Source organism: Sus scrofa, chromosome 12 (assembly GCF_054392235.1).
Source record: "Sus scrofa isolate SSC_HxYL_T2T_F1_AM1 chromosome 12, Sscrofa_HxYL_maternal_Yorkshire_Landrace_v2.0, whole genome shotgun sequence".
NCBI classification, from domain to species: Eukaryota; Metazoa; Chordata; class Mammalia; order Artiodactyla; family Suidae; genus Sus; species Sus scrofa.
The window spans coordinates 2,286,770-2,300,963 of NC_139394.1; the positions used below are offsets into that span (position 1 = coordinate 2,286,770).

A 14,194-nucleotide genomic window follows, 5' to 3' on the forward strand; every position below is an offset into this window, starting at 1 on the left:
GCCCTGGGCGGAGCCTGGTGCACGTGACCGGGGTGGGCGGGGACAGGGCCGGAGCTGGTGGTCACGTGACCACGGGGCGGGGCCCGACTGGAGCTACAGCCATGGGCCGTCGGGAGCCGGTGGGTTGGGTGCTGCTCCTGGCACTGGGACTCTGCTGTGCGCAAGGGGGGCGCCGCCGGAACGTGCTGCTGATCCTCGGTGAGTGCGTCCCCGCCGACCCTCCGTGGCCACCGCCCTCCACGGACGCCGGTTGTCGCCCCCCAAAGCGGCCACTCGCCCCTCCCTACCCGCGGACAGTGCTAAAGCTTCGTGCCCTGCAGCCCCCGTTGCAGTTCATTCTCGGTCTTCCTTCTTTGCTGCCCCGACTCCTTGTAGTCAACTCTTTGGAGAGGTGGGCCGTGGGGGGCCTGCCCCCTGCGGGGTCTGGAGGGGTCGGCCCCAGCATTCACACCCCACTGCTGTCCCCGGTTCTGACCCAGTGACCAGAACAGCCAGGGCTAACCCTGCGGTCCCCGCCCACATCAGGAGACTGGGCGGCTTTCCAGAACTTGGGAGTCCACAGATGGCAGAGGGAATGCCAAAAGAGGAGCTAGTGCCTCAAGTCCCTGGGGTTCTCATCTTCTCCCTAGCAGTGATAGCCCCCTAAGTTTGCCCTTCCCTTCTTCAGACCCCAGAGCACTGTGGCTCAGTTCTCCCCCTGCCTGAAGGGAGCAGCCTCCACCACCCTGAAACCCCAAGTTCCTCTAGCACCGTGCTCTTCATGCGACTTCCTGCTTGGATGACCCTGCCCAGCTGTCACAAGGCAACCTGATTCTTTCCTCTTTTGAGGTCTGGCTCTTTGCCAGGGTCACTCTCTCTGATTAACTTTGTGGTCTCGGGCAGGCCTTTCAGCTAACTGTAACTTAGCACTCCACTGAGGGCTCCCTTCAACTCCCCCACCCCTCTGGAGCACTGGCGTAGACTCTGCACATGGATCCACATCCTGGTGTGTGTATGCAGAGCCCAGGAGCCCAGGACTGACTACTCATGCCTGCCTGCTAGCATGCCCACCTGAGCATCAGGCCCTCAATAGCGCACATGCCTGCCTGGATCTCATGCGATTTATGCCTGCCCGCTAATGTGCTCACCCAGTTTTCATTATGTGCCTATTGGCATTCTCACTCCGGTATCATTCCTGCTGAATATCAGGCCCACTTGGGTTATGCCCCCCTGGGCATCACTCCTGCCTGATATCATGCTGGCTCAGGCATCACTGACCCAGCGGCAGGAGCAGGTCTCCCTCACTCCCACAGAAGGCTGCTCCTTCTGAGCCTAGCCCTCCTTCTGAGCCTGAGCCTAGCCTAGTGCTCTCTTTCGCCCACCTTCCTCAGCGGACGATGGAGGCTTTGAGAGTGGCGCCTACAACAACAGCGCCATCACCACCCCTCACCTGGACGCCTTGGCCCGCCGCAGCATTGTCTTCCGCAATGCCTTCACCTCTGTCAGCAGCTGCTCGCCCAGCCGTGCCAGCCTCCTCACTGGCCTGCCCCAGGTGAGGGTAGCAGGGGGCAGGAGGAGGGCATGGGAGAGGGAGGGCTGCCAAAGCCTGTGCCCACAGGGAACCCCTCTCTGGTCTCCCTAGGGATGTGCCCACCTTCCCTCCCCTACCCCCAGCCTAATGGTTGAAGTGCAGGCTGGGAATGGACTACCCACCTGTGCGTCCTGCTCCACTACTCTGCGTGACCTTGACCAAATCATTTACCTCTGTGTGCCTTATTTTCTTCACCTGTAAAATGGGGTTGGAATAATACCTCACTCATGGAATGATTTTGGGATGGGTCAAGCTGATACCCTATACTTAGAGCACACAGCAAGGGGCTTGGCAGGTACTTGTCCAGCCCAGTGTTGAGTCTCGTCATGATATGGTCCAAGGAGCTTGTGCGCCCATGAAAGCTGGGGGGGTAGGCTGGGGTGCGGGGGCACCCTGGCTGTCAGATGGCGCCCTGCATCACGGCATCTCTGCTGGCAGCATCAGAACGGAATGTATGGCCTGCACCAGGACGTCCACCACTTCAACTCCTTTGACCGGGTGCAGAGCCTGCCGCTGCTGCTGGGCCGAGCTGGTGTTCGCACAGGTGAGGGGCTTCGCGCAGCTTTCCTCCCTGCTCCAGAGGGGCGTGGCCTTGTCCTGAGCCACTCTGGACAGCGTCACCTGCTCTGAGCACTTAACCCCAAGAGACCCGGGCCTCTTGGACACATGAGAACAAGGGCCTGGCTGTCCTTGTGGAGGCTTGGAGTGGGGAGAGGGATACAGAGGCGGGTAGGGGACCAAAGGGGCTCTGGACAGATCTGTCTCCGCGGCTCCAGGCATCATTGGGAAGAAGCACGTGGGACCAGAGGCCGTGTACCCGTTTGACTTCGCGCACACGGAGGAGAATGACTCCATCCTCCAGGTGGGGCGGAACATCACGCGGATGAAACTGCTGGTCCGGAAGTTCCTGCAGACTCAGGACGACAGGTGCGAGGAGGGCCCTGCCTCTTACTGCCCGCACACAGCCAGACCTCTTAGCAGTTAATACAAGATGAAAATCCCAGAGTCTCTGGTTGGCTTCTTGGAGTCCCCAGACAGCGGGGGTGTGGATGGGGGAGAAGGTTCCAGACACTCAAGTTGATCTGGTTATCAGAAAAGGGGACGTAGGGAACCTGAGGCAGTGTAGATCACAGGGAGGCTCTCAGTTATGGGGAAGTAGGCAAAGCTGAGGGGTGGTTCTTCCTAAAGGACGGGGTTCCCCAGGGCAGAAGCCAGGTGGTGGCTCGATGGCTGACCTGGACCCCAGTGCTCAGACCCACTCTTCCACCTGCAGGCCTTTCTTCCTCTATGTCGCCTTCCACGACCCGCACCGCTGCGGGCACTCCCAGCCGCAGTACGGGGCCTTCTGTGAGAAGTTTGGCAATGGGGAGAGTGGCATGGGGTGGATCCCAGACTGGACCCCCCAGACCTACAACCCGCAGGATGTGCAGGTAGGAGGGCCCCTTGCCGCACGACCAGGGACCACCCTTCTGCCTCCGCCTTGTCGCGCTGGGCCCCGTGCCCCGCCCATAGGTTTGCAGCGCTGCAGGTGTGTAAGAAGAGGCTCTCTGCCTCATTGGAGCCGGGTGCCTGTCCGTGGGGTGGCAGAGAGAAGTGCGAAGATGTGGAGTGATGTATCCAGAGTGTGTGAATGCTCTTGGGCTAATCCACTCGGGAAGGAAGATGATTTCAGGCCCTGGCGGGGAGGCTGGTGCCTGCGACCCCAATTTGAGGGCCAGCCATTCTGGCCCCCAAACCTGTCTGTTCTGACCTTGATTTCCACCTGCCTTCCCCACCCCAGGTGCCTTACTTCGTCCCTGACACCCCAGCAGCCCGAGCTGACCTGGCCGCTCAGTACACCACCATCGGCCGGATGGACCAAGGTGGGTCAGGGAGCCCAGGCGGTGGATAGGGCCCAGCTCAGGCCTCCATCTCGAAGCCAGACATCGCAGTGCTGCAGGCCCTCTGGAGCATCTGGGGAGAGTCCTTCCTGCCTTTTCCAGCTTTGCTTGGCTTGTGGTTCCATCACTCTAGTGTCTGCCTCTGTCATCGTGTGATCTTCTTCTTTGTGTGTTTTGTCTGTGTTCCTTCTCTTCACATAAAAACACTCGTCGTTGGATTTAGGGGCCACCTAGGTATTTTAAGATGACCTCTCCTCGACATCTTTGGTTTAATTGCACCTGAAAAGACCCTCTTCCCACAAAAGGCCACACGCGCAGGTTCTGGGTGGGCATTTCTTTTAGAGGGACCACCATTCCACCCACTCTGGGAGGTTGGTGCCTTTATCCTCTCCCTGATGGTGCCGTGAGTTCATGGGGACCGCGGAAGGGGCAGGGGGAAAGGGGAAGCCTGTTCTCTCCCCGCACCCCCGCCTGAGACCATCCCCGTGAGTCCCCTGGGGCAGACAGGAGGTTCTAGGAAACACAGAAATCAGCACGTGTCAGGTGGCAACTGCACGGGGGGGACCTGGCCGGCTGCCCTGGGGGTGGAGGGGGCGTGGGTGGAGGCTGTGCAAGTCCTGCTCCAGGACAGGGCTGTGGGCAGAGCGCTGGGTGAAAGGCTGGGCTGCTGGGGCGGGTGGCCGAGGTGAGTGAAGGAAACAACAGCCCGGGGCCCAGCGGCTGGGTGACGAACGAGGGAGCACACCCCTGCTGGTGGCTGAGCGCTGCCCTCCCGTCTGCACCCACAGGGATTGGACTCGTGCTCCAGGAGCTGCGTGGAGCAGGCGTCCTGAATGACACCCTGGTCATCTTCACGTCTGACAACGGGGTCCCCTTCCCCAGCGGCAGGACCAACCTGTACTGGCCGGGCGCCGCTGAGCCCTTGCTGGTGTCGTCCCCAGAGCACCCGCAACGCTGGGGCCAGGTCAGCGAGGCCTACGTGAGCCTCCTAGGTAGGACCCTTGGGCTCATGCAGCAGGGCTGGGTGGGGGAGGAGGAGGTGAACGCAGCGGGACCACCACATCCAGCCGGTGCTCCCCACCCACTACCTGACGGGGTTGCCACACCACCTGGGCGAGAAAGGGACGGCCCCCCCTGTTCTGCAGATGCAAAAACGAGGCTCAGAGATGTGAAGGTTGTAGTGCAAGATCCCACAGCTGGTAGGCAGCAAGCTTGGAGTCTAGTCCGGGTGTCACTGACTCCGAGCCTCTTGTCTTTCCATTGGCTCACGGGGGAGCATCGGTGCCCTGGAGCCCTCGCTGGTACCCAGACCCCACCCCAGGGTGTCTGATACAGTAGATCTGGGGTGGGGTCCAAGGATTTGCACTTCTGACAAGTTCCCAGGTGACACTGGTGCCCCTCGACCCTGCCTTGATGGGTCAAGGCAGCAGCGAGCTTGGGCCCCTGGGGCTCAGGGCTCACGTCTCCCTTTGGCTCCAAGGTCGGGAAGTGTTGTGGCCACAGCACAGAAGAGGACTAGCCTCTCCATGGGGGCTTCCTCACTGACCCAGAGGATTTTAGGAGGATCCTGGGTATCAACAAATTGGGGCCTCTTGTTATACCATTGAGGGCATCACGGCCCGGAGGGTGCCACAGCCATGATGGCTGGGCCCATGGCCGCTTCCAGCTGCTGGTGATTTAACGTGCCAGGAAGCCCACCAGCCCCGGGGGGCTTGGATGCAGCCCTTCTGCAGGTGGACTCTGTGCGGCTGAGACGCCCCCTCCTTTCCAGACCTCACGCCCACCGTCTTGGACTGGTTCTCCATCCCCTACCCCCACTATGCCATCTTTGGCTCCAAGACTGTCCAGCTCACCGGCCGGTCCCTCCTGCCAGCGCTGGAGGCGGAACCCCTCTGGACCACGGTCTTCGGCAGCCAGAGCCACCACGAGGTCACCATGTCCTACCCCATGCGCTCTGTGCAGCACCAGGACTTCCGCCTCGTGCACAACCTCCACTTCAGGCTGCCCTTTCCCATCGACCAGGACTTCTACGTCTCGCCCACCTTCCAGGATCTCCTGAATCGCACGGTGGCTGGCCAGCCCACGGGCTGGTACAAGGACCTGCACCGCTACTACTACCGGGAGCGCTGGGAGCTCTATGACCGGAGCCGGGATCCCCACGAGACCCAGAACCTGGCTGCCGACCCGCGCTATGCCCAGGTTCTGGAGCTGCTTCAGACCCAGCTGGCCAAGTGGCAGTGGGACACCCACGACCCCTGGGTGTGTGCCCCTGACGGGGTGCTGGAGGAGAAGCTCTCTCCTCAGTGCCGGCCGCTCCACAACGAGCTGTGAGGCCCTTCCCACCCCCATGGTGGGGGACCCGCTGTCCTGCGTCTGTGCCACATCCCAGCATAGGAATTCTGGGGGGACCCAGCACAGTGCAGGCTCCCCAACCTATGACAAGGTGAGGGCTGTCTGGGCAGGCGGGGTCTGGGGACCCGCAGGCAGAAGGGGCTGGGATGTGGGGCTTCAGAGCCGCCTGGGTCTTTGGAACCCAGAGATGTCCCTGTGTCCTTCACTGGAGAGGAGACAGGCTTCCGTGTGGCACCAGGGTGGCGGGTGGGTGCCAGCCCCACCCAGTGTGGGGCAACATGTGTTTGTCAACCCTGGTTGGGCGGGAGGCTTTGAACAAAGCTTGGGCTCTTCTCCCTCACTCTGGGGGACTCCTGACCCCCTCCCCCAGGTTTCCATGAGGCCGCTGATCTTGGAGGGCTCCCCGAGTGACGAGTTTCATCCTGGGGTCTGCGTGCACAGAGCGCGCCCTTCTTTTTGAGAGCATCTCGGGATAAAGATGCTGCTGCTGAAAGCTTGAACCCCCACCCTCTGGTTGGGTGAATTCTGCTTGGATGAACACGAGTCTGCGACATGGGCTCATGGAACTCTCCAGACCTGCCCTGTCTCCAGCAGCCGGAGAGCAGAAGCCCTGCCTGGGAAAACCTGGAAGGGGATGCTCTCCCCTGAGGGGGTGGGCTCCCACTGCCCTTCCCACCCCCACCAGCTCCATCCTGTGGGGTGTCGGGGCTGGGGGAGCCACAGGCCAGAGCATTGTAAAAGCTTTCTATTTTAGTAAAATATATCGAAGTTCATTTTCTAAATTTGCTTGTCGTGGGGGCATCAGTAAGGCCTCTTCTCTGTCCACACGACCTTCTTCTGTTCGTCTGTGATGGCCAGGCGGACGCAGCTGAGCAGGGCGTCCAGGTCGCTCCAGCCATCGGGGGCCAGGGTGCTGTACAGACAGGGTGCTTTGTCCAGCTCGCCCTCCTCCTGCCTTGCGGCCTCCAGGAGCTGGTCCTCCGTGGTGCTGAACCGCTGCAGGGCCTTCCTGCAGGCGCCAGAGGCAGGGAGGTGGCTTAGGAAGAGCCTGGCAGCAGCCTCCCAGCCCAGGGCCCCAGGAACGCGCTGCACCAATGATGCAGCAGCTGCTCAGACGCCTTTGGATGTGAGCAGCCTGCTGGGAGCGGACGTGGTGCCTCATGAAGACGACAGGACTTGGGCTCTAGAGGACCTTGCACTGATGGGGGCGGGGCCACGCTTACAACCGCAGTTCTCAGATTATAAACGCACAGCAGCATGTCTGGGTGTCCCTGGCTGTGAACTAAGTAGTGGTTTTCAGTCTGTGTCATCCCCTTACGCGGATGGACTGTTAGCTGTACCCCAGGAAACGTGTGGCCTTAGCTGGGGTCAGTCATGACCTAGGGCCTCCCCTTACTGTTCTCTAGGTTGTTCCTGGGGGTGGGCTGCAGGACCTTTCTCCTGGGAAACTCCTCGCGGGCTCTTGCCGTGCTCGCCATGGCCTTATGGGCAGGGCGGCAGGGGCGGAGCCCCAGGGGTGCACCTACCTGAGTTTCTTTGCCACCTTCTCGTTGATGGAGACGTGGAGGATGATGGGAAAGATCCGCATCCTGTGCAGGACACAGACTCTGTCCAGCCGGACGTCCAGGAGGGCGTGGGTGTTCTGGGGGCGGGGAGGGGGAAGTGAGTCAGGGGAGCCCGCCCCCCCAGAGTGAGGCTGCCAGCGGACACGCAGGCCTCAGGTCTGGAGCAGCTGGGGGAGAGGACCCCACTCGGGCGTGAGGGGGACCGTTGGTTCACCTGGGACCGCGGGATTTGCACGCTACGGGGATGGAGGGAGATGCAGACCCTGGGAGCAGGTAGCTCCATCAGCCTCCTTGGGGGCTAGAAGGATGGGGGGCCGTCCTGCCCCTGGCTCATGGCTGCTTTGTGTCAATAAGAAACTTTGTGGTTCACAGGGAGCCTCTTTGCATGTGTTGTTTGAGCCCTAAAATATAGTGTCATGTCCATCTCTTTCATCCATTTAACAAGGGTTTATTAAACATCCCCTGTGCTGAGGACCAGGCTCGGGGAAGTTAAGAGGCTCCCCCAAAGACATCCGGACCCCAAGTGGCAGAAACAGGGTTTGGTCTTTCCTCGAAGGAGCCGCATAGACAAGCACCCACGGGCCCTTCCTGCCTCTCCCACCACCTGCTCTAGAGACGCAGGTCCCCGTACCCCTTACCTTTTCCATGAGGGCCTCCACTGCTCTGCGGGTCACACAGTAGCGGCCACTGGGTGCCTCCCTCTCCTGGACGATGCCCCCTCTCTGGCTGGACGCGTCGTACTCCTCTTGGCTCAAGTGCTCTGAAAGCGATGGTTGATGGGGACGTCATGCCCCCAGCTGCTCCCTCAGGATCCCGGGCTGAACACGCGGCCCCCACGGACCCCGGCCAACTCTATAGACCTGACCCTGCTCTTCCTGCTCGGAGTCCACACCCTGCACGTTCACCCTAAACCGTCCGCAGCAGTGCTCAGTCAGTGAGTGCCAGGATGTGGGCGGAAGGAAGGATGGAAGGAAAGGAGGTGGGGGTGGGCAGACGTGGATGAGCCCCTCTCCCATCACTTCCCAAGCTCCCAACTTACATATACAACTTCTTACCCCATGTTCCTCCGTCCCTTAAATCAGTGTCTCAACCAGGAGCAACTTTGCCTCCAAGGGACACTGGGCAATGTCTGAAGACATGTCACACTGCTACAACCGCAGGGGAGCAGGTGTGCCCCTGGCACCTCACAGGTGGAGGCCAGGGATGTTGCCACTCATCCTGCGATGCACAGGCCAGCCCGTGCCAGAGCATGATCTGTCTCTAAGAGTCACTGTGCCCAAGCTGAGACTATGTGAAAACCCACCCTGCTGGATCAACAACTACTGTGCAGGAAAGGGAACTATACTCGATAGCCTATGATAAACCACAACGGAAAGAAAACGGAGAAGAAAACATGTGTATGTATGTATGTATGTGTATATATACATATATAAACTGAATCACTTTGTTGTGCAGCAGAAATTAACACACCATTGTAAATCAACTACACTTCAATTTTTAAAAAGTAAATAAACCCAGCCGACTTTTCCCTTCTTCCTGAACAGCGCAAACTCTCCCAAGTCAGAAGTGCACGTCCCTCCTGCTGGCCTCCACCCCCCGAAGCACCCCCAGATCCTGGCGATCCAGGCTGCAGACAGCTCTCGGGGCTGCCTCCTCTTCCTTGGTGTGGTTGGCCACCCACCCCCTCTGGCCCCAGGGGTCCCGGTGGTCTTTAGCTCATCTGCCAGCCCCAGGCCAAGCCCTTCTCCTGTCCATCTTCTATTCTGCTTTCAGAATGGGCACTCAAAGATCACGCCCGACCACATCCTCTTGACCATTACATAGCACGGCACGTCCAGGCGCCCGCTGCCCCCCAGCGTGCCATCCGTGCCTCAGTGCCTTTGCACATCCTGCTCCCTCGGCCTAGACGACCTTGTTCAGCTCTCAAACTCCTGCCTGCCCATCAGACCACAGCCTCTTCCCCTCTCCAAAGAATCCCTCTGGGCCACCTTCAGAGCTTAGATGGGTCAGCGTGCCATGTCTTTAGGGATCTGTCTTCCGGGGAGCAGAAGGACCCCTGAGGGCCCCTTGGCCTCTGTGCCTCTAGCGTGTCCCCCGCCCCCCTCCACACAGAGCCTGGCGCACAGCAGGTGCTCCCTGGAGGCACTGCATGGGCTGCACTGGCTTCCCTCTGTCCCCTCTGTGAACTTCAGGAGTGAGAGACAGGGCCCGATTCACCCTCAGGTTGTAGCCTAACTCTCCGTGGCAGCCACCAGCCAGGGATGGGTGGATGGATGAAAGCAAGGGTCTAAGTCCTGCTCTCCAACCAGCCAAGCCACCTCTCCTGCTGAGGAGAGACCCTCGGGCCCTTTCCAATGGGACCCAGGATTCCCACTGGCCCTGCCCCGAGTGGCTTTGGGCCATGGGTGGAGGCCTTTGGTTATGCCACCCCAGTCAAGGACAAGCCTGTCTGCCAGCAGTAGCTGCACTAGATGGAAAAACAGCCTCCCAAAGCCCAGGTCCATCTGAAGCCTCAGAATGGAACTTGGTTTTGAAATAAGTCCTGCAGGTAGGATTAGCTAGGAGGAGGCCACACTGGGGCAGAGGGGCCCTGAGTCCAATGACCAGTTCCCTGTAAGGGGTCATGTAAAGAAACACGCAGACAGGGAGGCAGAGGTCTGAGAGAGGCAGCCCCAGGCCACCCGCAGTCACCAGCAGGGGCAGAGGCAGGCAGGGGCCCCCCCTGGAGCCTGGGGGAACGCAGTCTGCAAACACCTTGACTTTGGACTTCCAGCCTCCAGAACTGCGAGAATAAAGCTCTGCTGTTTGAAGCCCGCCACTTGGCGGTCCTTTGTTTATGCAGCCCCAGGACCCTCCTCTGGTCACGCCGCCCTCCTGAAAGCAGATACGGCGCCTGCTGAGGACCGTCAGTGGGACTCCCAGGTGAGAGCCTACCTGCTGAGCATTTCTTAAATCCTGGGAGGAGGCACAGCTTCTCACTCAGGATCTTGCCGACCAGCCTGGGCACGAAGAGCACGGGCCGGGGCTGGCTGGGCCTGTGGGGCTGCACCAGGGTGTAGGGTACCAGGGTGAAGCAGCTCTCGGCCCAGAAGCACATGGTGGAGGGGTCTGTGGGAGGGAGAAGCTGTGAGCTGGCTGGGCACCAGGCTGCAGCAGCCCCTGCCCCAGGGCTGCAGCCTGGCCCCTGCAGCTGGGCCCCTACCCAACAGCCGTGCATGCCACCCCCACCCTGCTGAGTCCTCTGTTCCCTGCATTCGGATGCCCTGTGGCTCTCCAGATTCGCCTTCAAGGGCTGTAGTTTAAACCCTTTTCCTTGTTTGGCCCACCTCCTTCCTCTCGGATGGCCTGGAAGCTTCCTGTGTCTCCTCCCCCAGCCCCAGCCCCAAGGGTCACACGACCCCGTCTTCCCCCCCCTGCCCAGCCCCTGCTCTTTCCTGGTCATTTAGGTTCTGTGATGCGCCCAAAAGGCTTTCCAAAAAGGAAATCGACCTTCTTCCAAACTCCCTTCCACCCATGTCATGGCACAGTTTTACCCGCTTAGGGGCTGAGCCGTGCTGGCCTCTGTACCAGCCTCACGTCCGCGCCAGCCCCTCAGCAGCTGTCTGAGGGCCACTGGCTTGCACGGTGCAGGGCATTTGGAGAACGTTCAGGCCTTGCTATCTGCAGGACTACTGTCTGGAGGACTGGACCAGAAGCTTTGGGCTGTCTTACTTGGGCAGGTTACAGATGTAGGAGAGTAGTTATAGGACATTACAGGTGTGTACTAGCTCAGGTGCTCTCCAGAGGGCATGATTCTTTTTTCTTTTTCTTTTTTTTTTTTTTTGGTCTTTTTGCCATTTCTTGGGCTGCTCCCATGGCATATGGAGGTTCCCAGGCTAGGGGTCTAATCGGAGCTGTAGCCGCCGGCCTACGCCAGAGCCACAGCAACGTGGGATCCGAGCCGTGTCTGCGACCTACACCACAGCTCACGGCAACACCGGATCCTTAACCCACCGAGCAAGGCCAGGGACCGAACCTGCAACCTCTTGGTTCCTAGTCGGATTTGTTAACCACTGCGCCATAACAGGAGCTCCAAGAAGGGCGTGATTCTTAAGACACAGAGTCTGGCCTAGATGGGTGGCGTCACCCTGACCAACCCCAGTAGCTCCCGAACACCCTCACCAGCCCCGCCCACCTCACCTTCTCCCTGGCTCGGGTCCGACTGGCCCCTGTCAAAGGATGACCGCAGAGGGCTGGCCTCGGTTCTGTCCATACTGATGATACGGACTAACTTCTGGGCCCCCCCAGAAGCCTGTTGGATGAGGCAGAGAGGACGTCCACACGGGGCTGGGGGCCGGCACCCCACCTGACCGGCAAATCCAGGGGCATCTCTGGACCTCCGGGTCAGCCCTGCGATCCTAGCACCTTGCTCAGGGATGGCTGAGAGTTCTGTGCCCGGCCTCAGGAGGAATAAGGATGGGGTGCAGATGGCGGGCGCATGGAGTGAGCCCGGAAGAGGGCAGAGGGAGCCTGTGACGTGTCTGCACATGGAAGAAGAGCTTGCAGGCTGGGTGCAGTGTGCAGACCCAGGGGACGGCGTGGAGGGCACGAGGGCGAGAAATGCCGGGCCACCCCCTCGGTCGGCAGCTGCACGCTCTACCGGGGACCCCCAGCCAGTGCCCACCCGTCCTCTACCCCAGCCCAGGTGGGGCTGGGACCTCGGGCTGGAAGGAGGGGTTGTTTGGGCCCCTCCCTCTGGGTAATGCGAGCTGGGGGAGGAGGAAGGCCCAGGGAGAGAGGCAGGGCCCTCCCAGCAGGACCCCGCATCAGGACCTCAGCCGGCGGGGGAGGTGCCACCTCACCTTGCGGGTGACGGTGCTCTGACGAGCCATGTCCTGGATGAGGGCGATGAGCAGCTGCTGAGCCCTGCACAGAGGAGGACGCCCGGCTCAGCTGCAGGGAGGGCTGGACGGGAGAGGCGGGCCCCTGCCCAGGGCTCCGGGACACCCCCGCCCTAGGCCACAGTTCTCCAGCCCAGTGGCTACTACCGTCCCCTGGGGCCTTAAAAAAAACCCTGCAAAGTCTCAGCCCACCCCTGGATGCTAACTGAACCGTAGAAGGTGGACCAGGGTGACACTGTGTGAGCGGGCTCAAGGCCACCACCCAGGCCTCGCCTCTCCAGTGTGGCCTGAGGACTTCAGTCTGGCGCCACCCAGAGAGTGTGCTGGAAGTGTCGTCCCAGGCCTCCCCCTGCACCTGCCCAGTCTGGCTTCCAGGTGACAGGATTTGCAATGAGGCTGGAGAGGCGCTGAAGGAGAGGCCATGCTTTGTGCCCTGCGGGTGAACTAGAACAAGGTGCTGAGCAGGCAATTTTGCTCCCAGGGAGAGGGACTGGCTGTCCCACTTGGCCTGGGACTGTGGGCTCCCCCCGGACGTGGGGCTTTCGGTGCTAAAACCAAGACAGTCCTGGACACCCAGCACGATGGGTCACCTACCCCACTGGCCGTGTCTGGAGACCTTTTTGGTTGTCACAACGGGGGGGGGGGGGCAGGACACTGCTGTGGCAGGACACTGCTCAACGTCCAGTGCCCAGGAAGCCCCCATGGCAGTGAGTGAGCCAGGCCCAGATGTCCTAGTGCTGAGGAGGAGGACCTGGCCTGGAATGCTCTAACTGCTCTGGGACCGAGAAAGCCCACCCAAGAGGCGAACCTGGCAGGCAGCACACTGGGGATCCACTTCTTTGGGGAGCCCCACTCTCTAGCCCTGGGCAGTGGAGGGAGCCTTGGGAAGACAGTTCCTCCCAGGCAGGAGGGGACCTTCCCCCAGGCGAGTCCAGGCGAGGTCCCCCTGGGCCGTCTCCAGGCCCTCTCTGGGCCATGGGAGCCCACGACGACTGCTCACCGCGTGTAGTTGGGGATGGTGCCGTGTTCGGCGTCCTTGGTGCTGTAGGGGCTGACGCGGTGGGCGTGCCAGCAGCTGCCACCCTGGAACAGGGTGTCCGTGACGTGCAGAATGTCGTTGCACTGCACCTGCAGCCCCCCCTCTGCCCGCCCCTCCACGGCCAGGTTGGCCCGGATGTAGAAGGAATCCCCTGATGTGGCCACTTTGGCCTCCAGGTCCTGGACCAGCTTCTTGTAACCTGATCAAAGAAGGCATGAGGACAGGTGAGCCCAGGGCGAAGGTCCCCCTGGAAGACGGCTCAGCCTCGGGGGCCTCTGCAGCGTGGGGCAGAGCCTGGCTCTGCCGTGGGCTGCGAGTGCTGGCATCGGCAGCCCTGGGGGGCGGGGGAGGGAGTGTGTACCCTCCATGTTGACCTTCACAGACAGGCAGCAGAAGCCGTTCACCCTCCGGAGAAGTCCCACGGCTCGCTCCAGGGTCATGCCCTCCAGGACGGCCTTCGACAAGGGCTCCGTGGCCTCGTAATCCACCTGAGGGCAAAGCAGGAGTGTCGCCTGTTGACCAGGGTTCTGCAGCTGTGTCGGGGGCAGGCATATGCCCTGTGGGAGGCCCACTCCTTCCTGGATGCCCACAGGCCCCCATCAGAGCCCTCATGCTCGGCCCTGTTTGGGACCCCTTAGTGCAGCGCCTCCACGTCTCCACCCGAGATCAAACCCCAAGATCACCGCCGCGTGCCACATTTCCGCTCTCCAGCACGCTCCGTTCCAGAGCATCCTGGAGCAGGGCTCTCAGCTTGGGACTAGCGACATTCTGGGCCACCCCCGCCCTCCACTCACCAGAGGCCAGGGCACCCCTCCTCCCCCCATCCTTTCCCCAGCTGTGGAATCCACAGGGCTCTCGTGCCCTCATTCATTCTCAGTGCTGGTTTAGCTCAGGAGAGTATGTATGAT

The 14,194-nt window shown here is 61.1% G+C and overlaps 2 protein-coding genes across 9 annotated transcripts in view; one reads left to right on the forward strand and one right to left on the reverse strand.

The window, feature by feature from the left end:
- Positions 1-67: 67 nt before the first annotated feature.
- Positions 68-6,584, forward strand: SGSH (N-sulfoglucosamine sulfohydrolase). The gene is made up of 8 exons (XM_003482941.5): positions 68-198; positions 1,371-1,531; positions 2,009-2,114; positions 2,347-2,497; positions 2,844-3,000; positions 3,351-3,432; positions 4,239-4,442; positions 5,222-6,584. The coding sequence occupies exons 1-8, from the start codon at positions 102-104 to the stop codon at positions 5,779-5,781; spliced, it is 1,518 nt and encodes a 505-aa protein (XP_003482989.4). The 5' UTR covers positions 68-101; the 3' UTR covers positions 5,782-6,584.
- CARD14 (caspase recruitment domain family member 14) overlaps positions 6,533-14,194 on the reverse strand; it is a 37,982-nt gene continuing 30,320 nt past the window's right edge. For 5 of the 8 annotated variants that reach the window (XM_084983379.1, XM_084983378.1, XM_084983381.1 and 2 more), the window contains 8 exons: positions 13,648-13,774; positions 13,248-13,485; positions 12,209-12,272; positions 11,547-11,658; positions 10,302-10,475; positions 8,006-8,127; positions 7,329-7,444; positions 6,533-6,811 (listed from right to left, as the gene is read on the reverse strand). In XM_084983379.1, the coding sequence (XP_084839505.1) occupies positions 6,604-6,811; positions 7,329-7,444; positions 8,006-8,127; positions 10,302-10,475; positions 11,547-11,658; positions 12,209-12,272; positions 13,248-13,485; positions 13,648-13,774 (1,161 nt within the window). In that variant the 3' untranslated portion in view covers positions 6,533-6,603. The remainder of the gene's footprint in view (positions 6,812-7,328; positions 7,445-8,005; positions 8,128-10,301; positions 10,476-11,546; positions 11,659-12,208; positions 12,273-13,247; positions 13,486-13,647; positions 13,775-14,194) is intronic. The other 3 variants (XR_014820619.1, XR_014820617.1, XR_014820618.1) reach the window with 1 other exon arrangement.